The sequence below is a fragment of the Suricata suricatta genome, chromosome 2 (assembly GCF_006229205.1).
Source record: "Suricata suricatta isolate VVHF042 chromosome 2, meerkat_22Aug2017_6uvM2_HiC, whole genome shotgun sequence".
Taxonomy (NCBI): domain Eukaryota; kingdom Metazoa; phylum Chordata; class Mammalia; order Carnivora; family Herpestidae; genus Suricata; species Suricata suricatta.
Window position 1 is genome coordinate 5,334,086 of NC_043701.1, and position 8,674 is coordinate 5,342,759.

The window sequence follows — 8,674 nt, forward strand, 5'->3', positions numbered from 1 at the left end:
AAGGTGGGCTGCGCCGCCGCACCCCTGCAGCCGGCCTGAGACCCGCCGCCGGACCCGCCCGCGACCCGGACAGTGGGCTGTGCCCGTCCTCTGTGTCCGTGGACTTTTGAAGCCCCGTCCCGCGGAGAGGGACCGTGTTCGCCCTCGGGGACAGAGGCTCCGTCCCCACCTACTCCAGCCTGCCCCCTCCCGCCCCCTCCGCCCCTGGCCGAATGGCCCCTGCACTCAGGTCTGCGCCTCTGGCCCGCGGGACCCACCCGACCCAGGGTCTGCGGCCCCGCAGAGGTCCCTGGAAGCCAAGCCTTTCCTGGGAGGAAATGGGGATTTCTCCAAAAAGCCACTGAGCCTCACTTGTCATTAGTTTGGCAAATTAGTCTTGACACTATGAAGAACCGAAATATATGTCTTTGAAAGTGCCCCGGAATATGTGTTTTGTTCTCCGTGCTTTCAGCTTCCTCTCGGAGGGAGTTCCCAGAACCAGGGGCCTCGCACACCCGGCCTGGGGCTGCCCCTCCTGGGGGGTGAGGTGAGGCGCTGCGGCCTGATGGCCCCTAGGGTGTCAGTCGTGCAGGGAGAGGCCAGGGAGCCAGGACCCAGCTCTTCGGCCTGTCTAGGTGGCTTTGGGGATGCGTCGCCCCTGCTTTGGAGCTCCCAGGTCTGCGTAAATAGAGGAGGGCCTCTTCCCTCTGGTCTGGACTAGAAAGGCGGTGGCAGTAGCCTCCGGCCCCGTGTTGGGGAGCCCGGTCACCGCCGCGCGTGGTGAAGGCTGGGGCATCCCTCCTCCGGGATCGCACCTGCAGTTCTTGGGAGGGGTGTAGCAGGGAGAGTGGGGCCCAGGCTCTGAGGGGCGCTGCCCCCCAGCCGCCCTTCTCATCACCTGAAGGGGGCGCTGTGCCTGCTCTTTACACGGTGCTCGCTGTTCCGGGCCCTGGCTGGTCCCTGGTGCAACATGTGCTGCTTGGCGGTGTCTGTGGTTGAGACTCAACGTCTGGCCAAGGGACAGAAGCTGCCTTCCAGCAGCGGCATCCCTCCATGCAGAGGTGTGGGCAGGCCGTTGTGTTAATGCAAGAGGTGGATTATCAGCAAGATGTGCTGCAGGACACAGGATTCGGGCTCCCCAGGGTGTCCAGGTCCGATGGGTGGGCCCCTCCACCCCTCCCCTCCCAGGCCCATGAATAGGTAACAGTATTACGCCCGGGCAGGAAGAAGGGCCCCTACCTTTATGATTATGCTCTAGGCCACACCCCCAGACCCTGGGAGCCTAGGCGCTGCTGGGCGGGGAGTGGGGGAGGGGACAGCCTTGCCCTTGAGAACCAGCAGCAGCACTGGGTGTTCTATGGGTGGGACTCAGAGCCCACAGGAGGAGGGTGGGGCCCCGCACCTGCCGCCCACTGTGTCCAGGAGCCCTCACTCCCTAGCAGGTCTCTGGTGGCCGCAGCTGTGGCTTCAGGGACATGCCCGCCACGGGAGCTTCCCAGGGCGCACGTCAAGGAGGCCAGGCAGAGGAACCCCCTCAGAGGCTGTGTCACGATCTCTGCGTCGCTGACGGAGAGGCAGCCCCTGTGACCAGCCGCTGGCTGATGCGCATGGCCGATGGTGTGCCTGCGTCTATAGCTTCATGTCGGGTCCCGTCCCACCAACCACAAGAGAGACTGAAACACACAAGCTGTGATATCCCCAGAGAAACAGCCACTGGGTACAGATTGGAAAACAGGAGCTGCTGCGTTTTTGTTCTCCCGCCTGCCTCCCGGGAGAGAGCAGGGGATGGGAACTGTCGTCTTGTATTCACGGGGCAGAACATACTTGGGGAATGTGTGTTTCTACATCACACAGTTTTGCTGGATGTTGAGGACGTAAAGACCAGATAACCAGGTATTCTCTGCCTTTGATAAATGACACTGGATAGGGGAGGAAGGATGGAGAGACTTAGGGATGTAGGGGCAGGAAACAGGGTCAGGACACGGAAGGATCACGGAAGCCAAGAGCAGGTGGAATTTCACAGAAGGATGCGTGGGATGCGGTGAGCGTGGCACGTGGACCTTACACACACCTGCAGCCATGCCTGCCCGGGGGCCTCTAGCCTACCTGGGGGGGTATCCGGCCACTCAAATCTAGACCCCCGCCTGCTGTTCGGGTGCGCTGTAGTTGGACCAGGCAGTCCTTCCAGCCTCCTCTCCGCCCCCAGCCCACCCTCTGGTGGGTCTAGAGTGGTTGTGACCTCATGAATATGGCGCACTCGGCCTGGGCTACCTCCTCATTGGTCCCAGGTCTGGAATGTTCTCTCTTCTCTGATTCTCCAAGGAGTCACCTCTTCTGTGACTCTGCCAGCCTCAGCAGACTCCTGATGACTTGGGGACAAACTTTCATCACAGATGACATTCACTGTGTCACTCAGTCACTGTCTAGTTTCACACACCGGCTGGAGGCAAAGGCAGGACCGGAGCCTGTCCCCCAGCTTTGGATGGGCCACCGTCCTTACGTGGCACGTACCCAGGATGGTCCCCCCTGGAGAACTGGCTTCCCCACATCTCCTCCTGAGAAAGTGAAGTGACGCCCGAGTCCCGCCAGCCTGGCTCTGCTTCCCTGGCCTGTTTATGACCAAAGAGCATCGGGGAAGCTGGAAGCCATGTCTGGTCAAGGCCAGGACGGTGACCAGCTGGCCAAAAGCTGAGCTTCAGACCCAAAGTCTGAGTAAGACATGGTCTCAGTTGAGGCCCAAAGACCCTCATCTTGGCCGTCAGCCATTCGACACTGAGGGCACTGACTCCCCTCCTTCCAGCTTCATCTTCCCTGCCATCAGCCCCTGCCCTGCACCGTGCACTCAACCGTCAGCCTCAGCTCTGCTCTGGGTGCTCCTGCCCCCCGTCAGCCCCTGCCCTGCTCTGGGCTCTCTTCCCCGTCATCAGCTCCAGCCCTGCTCTGGATGCTCTCCCCCCACAAGCCTCTGCCCTGCTTCATCTTTTTAGGAGACATCGACGTTGCCTTTGATTTCCTCACAGACCTCAGCGGCCGCGAACACCTGACGCGAAGGGGGCCCCAGACATTTGCAGCACGTACGGCAGTTGAGGAGTTCGGCAACTTGTTGCAAAGTTAGGCCAACAGCTTTTGAATACGTTTTCCACCTTTTATTTCCATCTGTACCATCCATTTGAGAAGAATGACAGAAAAGATTCCCGCACACCCCGGCTGGCCGGCCGTTGGAGCTTCGTGAACATGATCGGTGAGGAAGCGGAAGCAGTCCCACCAGCCTGTCGATGGCAGTGAGGTGACCCGGCTGTCCTCGGTCACAGGCGCTTCCAGAGACTTCTGGAGGGGTCAGGAACACACGCGGCACTTGCCTCGGCACACGGCTGCCGCCGGCTGGGTCCTGGTGCCGCGCCGGGTTTTCCTTCCATCTGCATCTACAGGCGCACGTGGTGCAGGGAGCGTGGACTCGTGAGTCATTAAGAGGCCAGCTGCATACCTAGAAATAGTCTCCTGTGACACAGTTACACCAACGAAACCCACAACCCTGGAGAAAGCAGACCTTAATGCTCACTGACGGGCATCGCGGCCAGCACTGAGCTTAATATGACAGCACAGCATCTGAAAAGGCTAATTAAAAATAAGTTGCTTTGGTTAGCATTTAAAGACTTTCCCGTTTAATAAAAGATTTTATATTTGTAAGAAGAATTGGGCACGTCTCTAAATTCTCAACTTCAACCTTGAACAGCAAGCGCATATTTTACTAAACTAAGAGCACGGAATGCGGATTCCGGTCCGCCCCAAGCTGGTACGGCGACTGCTGTGGCTGACGCCTCCTCTCTGGGCCCCCAGAGCGCCCGGAATGGCTGAGGGTTTGAAGGACGTTGTGGGGAACGGGGCGCCGATGGGGAGAAGAGGCAGCGGTGAGCTCGGGAGGGCAGGAGAGCCGGGCAAAACGAGGGGAGATGGACGCCTTCCCGCCCCGCTAGCTCTTCCCGGAGACCTTCCTCGGGCCGCCCGGTTCTCTGGAAGTCACTGCCCTTCCCACCTCGGGGTGAAAAGACACCGAGCAGGGGAGACAGCGGCAGCGCCGCAGGATGTGAGGACAGCCAGGAAGCACAAGATTGCGGCTCCTTCCTGGGGACCAGCACCCTGTCCCCCACCCCCAAGTCTTCTCTCACTTTCACGGCTGGTCCGTTCCCTGCCCCTCTGCCCAAGTAGGAAGCACTCTTGGAACAAAATCAGATAAAAAGGAGGAAAGAAAGAAGACCTGCATTCAACTTTTCATAATGATAGAATTTATAAGCAGAAACGCCGTACTTATTTCTGCCCATTATTCCGCTTTTGTTGCTGACTTTATATTTTCTACGTAGCATAAGTACTCTGCGATAATCATTTCTTCATCTTCCAGAGTGGAGTCGAGATAATCTTCTTCGTGTTCTGGAATGTCTTCCAGAATCTCATTGACAGCCTCTGTCTCCATATCTTCATCTGTGGAGGCACTAGAGGTACCTGCAGCGGAGGGTGTGGGAATGGCGGGTGAGGCGAGGTGAGGAAGAGAGCAGAGAGAGGAGAAAGGGCCACGGCAGGCTGGAAGGGACTCCCGGCATCTCCACCAAGCCTGGCCGTGCCCTCCGGGCAGCCCACCGAGGGACCAGGCCGTGCCAGCTTGTCACGTCCCTCCCCATCGGCTTCCGGCTGGCAGGCCACGCTCCAGGGGGTGCCGGAGACCACAGACCTACCTGCGGAATCGGACGGGGATGTGGACGGTGTGGACGAGGAGTCCTCGGCCGCGAGCTGCAGGTTGGGAGGGAGGAGTCCCCCGTGGTGGGCGAGGGTCTGCGCCGCCAACTGCACGTTGCCCCTGAACAGCCGCAGCGCCGCATCGGCCGCCACCGCGTCGAAGCCCATGTAGACCAGCTAGGGGAGAAGGCGGGAGTGGCCGCCGCCGCCTCGGCCCCAGAGCCGACCCCCGCCCGGCCAGCGCGGCCCAGGAGGGAACACGGGCTTGAGCCCACAGCACGCACGCAGCACCGGCCCTACTGTGCCCACGAGGCCGGCCGGAAGGGATCGAGGGAGGCCGGGGCCAAACATGCCAGGGCCCGGGCATCTCCGAAAGGCAGCGAGCCTGTGGCAGGCACGACACACGAAGTGTGCTACCAGGCAGGGGAGGTGCGGCCGGAGTCGCCATGGGGACATCTGTTTAGGTCACAGGCAGAGAAATGGGCCGAAAGCCATGGCGGCACTGTGTAAGGCACTACGTGCACGCACAAGGAGAAAAGCCCAAGAGAGAACTTGCAGTCGCTTTCCTACGTCCGACCCTCAAAGGAAATAACCATCTGCTCCCAATTCCCCCCACTGCAGCTGCCGCGGGCTTGGCTAGCCCCCTGGGGCGGGCCCGCGTCCGCCTGGAGCCCCGTCCCGCCGCGTCACCCTGAGCCATCCCCGCGAAGCCGTGCAGCCGGGGGTGGGGGGAATGGCGCAGACACGTTCCCACTCACTTGGTCGATGTTCTCCTGGGAAGGACTTTCCTGATGGTTGTTGGTTTCAGGATCTGAATTGTTCAACCACCACATCTGAGGATTGCTGAGAAGAATCTACAAACACACAGGGACACACCCTTGCTCGTCATGGTGTCTGCTCGCATCCACACACTGAGCCGCTGTTCTGTGCCAGGCAGACACGGCCGGAGGACACACCGGCACATGCGTCCAGGATGCTGCTGTGGGACCCGGCAGAGGTGCTGAGGAAGCAGGGAAAGGGGGCCCCGGACCCAGACGCGGAGCAGGGATCCTGGGGTTCAGAGGCTTCCTGCCGAAGGGAACGTCTGGAAAGAGGAGCAGGACGAGCCGGGCAAAAGGTCCCTTGTGAGGAGGCAGGAAGGGACGAGGGAGCGGGTGGGAAGATACCAGGACAAGGCAGCTGTGCCAGGGCTCAGCTCTGGGGCGACGGGCCCTGAAGGGCTCTGCCCACCGGCGCCTCTCCGGCAGTGCAGGGCTGACCGATGTCACTTCTCCTCAGGAAGTGTCATGAACAAGGTTTCAAATGTTAAGAGCAGAGAGTTCTTTTGACCCCTGATTTTCAGGTCACACAGTGCTTACTCTGAACCTTTAGAAACCCCTTTAGGGGTGCCTGGGTGGCTCAGTTGGTTAAGCGTCCGACTTCAGCTCAGGTCATGATCTCACGGTTCATGGGTTCAAGCCCCATGTTGGGCTCTGTGCTGACAGCTCAGAGCCTAACACCTGCTTTGAATTCTGTGTCTCCCTCTCTCTCTGCCCCTCCCCCACTCATGCTCTGTTTTTCTCTGTCTCAGTAATAAATAAACGTAAAAAGTATTTTTAAAAAACACCTCTGGGAATTTTCCTTTACACACATCGGTGCTGGCGACACTGCATCCATGCACAATGGGGCAGTGCGACCCTGCTGTGGCGCCCGTCTGCCCTGCGCACCTTCAGAATGCCCCACCTTCTCCGTCTCTTCAACGCAGGAGGCCAAACCAGATGTTCACATTCGTTTACAAATTCATATTCGTGAACATCTAGTTGTGGAAACTTCCGTGGAGCGGACAGGGGGTCTTGAGAGTAGATGGCCGGGGCAGGGCAGGCTCCCGGCCCCCGCAGGACCCAGCGGGGGCTCCTCGGCAGGGCCAACAAGCTGACGCCTGGCCGCCTGGCCGCCTGGCCCCCGCCTCCAGCAAGCACACCCGCAGCTCCCTGGGACCCTGCCGGGTTCCGTCTCCCTAGTACCCTGTGGGCTCCCCGAGGTCAACGTGTACTGACTAAACCAAGAAATAAAATAATAACAAATAAAGCGTTTTAATGAAAAGAAAACCATGCCGAGGCTTTCATCCCCGCCCCTCCCCTTGCGCCCCTGCCAACCCCGGTGCTGACCCGGGAAGCTCATGAGTCCCGCCTCGCGGGCTCTGCAGCACACGGACCCGCACCACAGTGGGGTCTGTCGCCGGGTCCCTGAGAGCCACACCAGGACCGGGCAGGGGGCTCCGCGTGCCGCGGCAGGACGCTGGAGGGGAGGTCGGGGCAGGCCGCGAGGCCCCGGGGGCGCCTACCTTCAGGGCTTCGTCCAGGTTCCCACCGGCCTGGTGCAGGGCCTGCTTGGCCGCGTGGCTGGAGTAGCCCATGCCCTTCAAGGAGTTGATGTTCTCCAGCCGGCGTCTTTTCTTCTCTTTTTCCTCCTTCCTGATTTGGGCCAGTTCCTTTAGGAAAACAGCAGTCACTGAGCTGGGGGGCTGGGGTCCAGCAGGGAGCCCTCTCGCTTTGCTCTGTGCGCCCTCTGCACGTCGCACCCCGTCGGGAGCCCGAGGGCCACCAGGGCAGAGGACACTCACTGCTCTGGGGCCGGGCCGGTGGGGGCAGGACACTGCCGTTCGGGGCCGGAGTACAGCACCTCTCCGTCACCACCACCCCGGCCAGAAGGGGCCGCTCAGAACCAGGGAGCAAGTCGGACCAACCCTCTTCTGGGGGGCGGCGGGGGGCATCCTGGCCCCTGACTGACCCCTGGGGATCTTGTTAAAACGGTGGGTTCTGAATGGGGGCTGGGGACAGCATCCCCAGTGGCAGCCCAGCCGCAGCCCTGCCCTCCCCACTCCCGGCAGCAGGGACTCCGCCGCCTCCTAGGGCCTCGTAGCCTCTTTAGAACCTCCAGAATGTTCGATGTCAGGGAACAAAGGTCATCTGAGCCCACAGTCCTTGACCATGCATCTCAGAAGTGACTGCTGTCGCTGCAGGGGCCTGAGAAGGGCTGGGGTGTTCTAGCCTCTTCCCTCCTGTCCCAGCCTCAGTCGGAGTTCAGAATTTGTTTTGAAAACAAACGTAGTTTTTATAAAAGGGATTTTGCTGATAGAAAACCAAATAAGCTAAAACAACTTTGAAAAGCACTAATCTAGGGGCGCCTGGGTGGCTCAGTCGGTTAAGCATCTGGCTTTGGCTCAGGTCATGATCTCACGGTTCGTGGGTTCGGGCCCCACATCAGGCTCTGTGCTGACAGCTCAGAGCCTGGATCCTGCTTCTGATTCTGTATCTCCCTCTCTTTCTGCCCTTCCCCTCCTCACACTGTCTCTCTCTCAAAAATAAATAAAAAAACATTAAAAAAAAAATGCACTAATCTAATCCAACCTCATTGTTTTGCCAAGAGAAGATAGAAAACCTCTAAAGAGAGTTAAGTGGCCTCAGGCCAAAGTCATGCTGACCACACGGCTGGGATGGGGCTTCTGCACGATCCTGGACGCGGGTGGTTCTCACCTGACGCAGAGAAAATAGCTTTTTCTCCACTAGGTCTGTTCCTACCTCCGTGGCTCGCCCCAAGCACAGGCACGCCCCCATCTCCTTGTGTGTGGGGAACGGCGGAGGGCATGGCCTCCTCTCTCGGGGAAAAGGGGTCCCCATGGCACAGCCAGAAACTCCCGGAGTCAGAAGGACTCACAGAACAGAGCAACCACCCGCTCCCCCTCCCCCCGCCCCCCGGGACAAAGGTGTCCTTAGGCTGAATTCCTGCTTCCAGTAGGACACGCTGCCGGTGAGGGTGCTGTGTCAATGCAGGGCCAGCCCCCCCCTTCCGTCATCCGGAATGAACCCACCCCAGCACTGCCCGAGGTCCATGGCACAGGCAGAGGCCGGGCTGTCTCACTCACCCCTGCTCCGCGCCCCACCAGACCAGGTGCCCCTTCCTCTGAGCCCCACTCCGCACCCCACCC

The 8,674-nt window shown here is 60.1% G+C and overlaps 2 protein-coding genes and 1 long non-coding RNA gene across 3 annotated transcripts in view; 1 reads left to right on the forward strand and 2 right to left on the reverse strand.

Annotated features, from left to right (window-relative positions):
- Window positions 1-39, forward strand: part of WDR86 (WD repeat domain 86) — an 11,467-nt gene extending 11,428 nt beyond the window's left edge. Inside the window, exon 6 of the mRNA XM_029954402.1 lies at window positions 4-39. Within this exon, the coding sequence (XP_029810262.1) occupies window positions 4-39 (36 nt within the window). The remainder of the gene's footprint in view (window positions 1-3) is intronic.
- Window positions 40-351: 312 nt separating this feature from the next.
- LOC115277180 lies at window positions 352-1,434 on the reverse strand. Its single transcript, XR_003902291.1, has 2 exons — window positions 1,382-1,434; window positions 352-1,092 (listed from the first exon to the last, which is right to left on the reverse strand). It is a non-coding gene; the product is annotated as an uncharacterized LOC115277180 (long non-coding RNA).
- A 2,805-nt stretch (window positions 1,435-4,239) lies between these two features.
- NUB1 (negative regulator of ubiquitin like proteins 1) overlaps window positions 4,240-8,674 on the reverse strand; it is a 25,455-nt gene continuing 21,020 nt past the window's right edge. The window contains exons 12-15 of the mRNA XM_029921224.1: window positions 7,031-7,177; window positions 5,466-5,561; window positions 4,707-4,884; window positions 4,240-4,476 (exon numbers count right to left, since the gene is read on the reverse strand). Coding sequence (XP_029777084.1) covers window positions 4,298-4,476; window positions 4,707-4,884; window positions 5,466-5,561; window positions 7,031-7,177 — 600 coding nt within the window. The 3' untranslated portion in view covers window positions 4,240-4,297. The remainder of the gene's footprint in view (window positions 4,477-4,706; window positions 4,885-5,465; window positions 5,562-7,030; window positions 7,178-8,674) is intronic.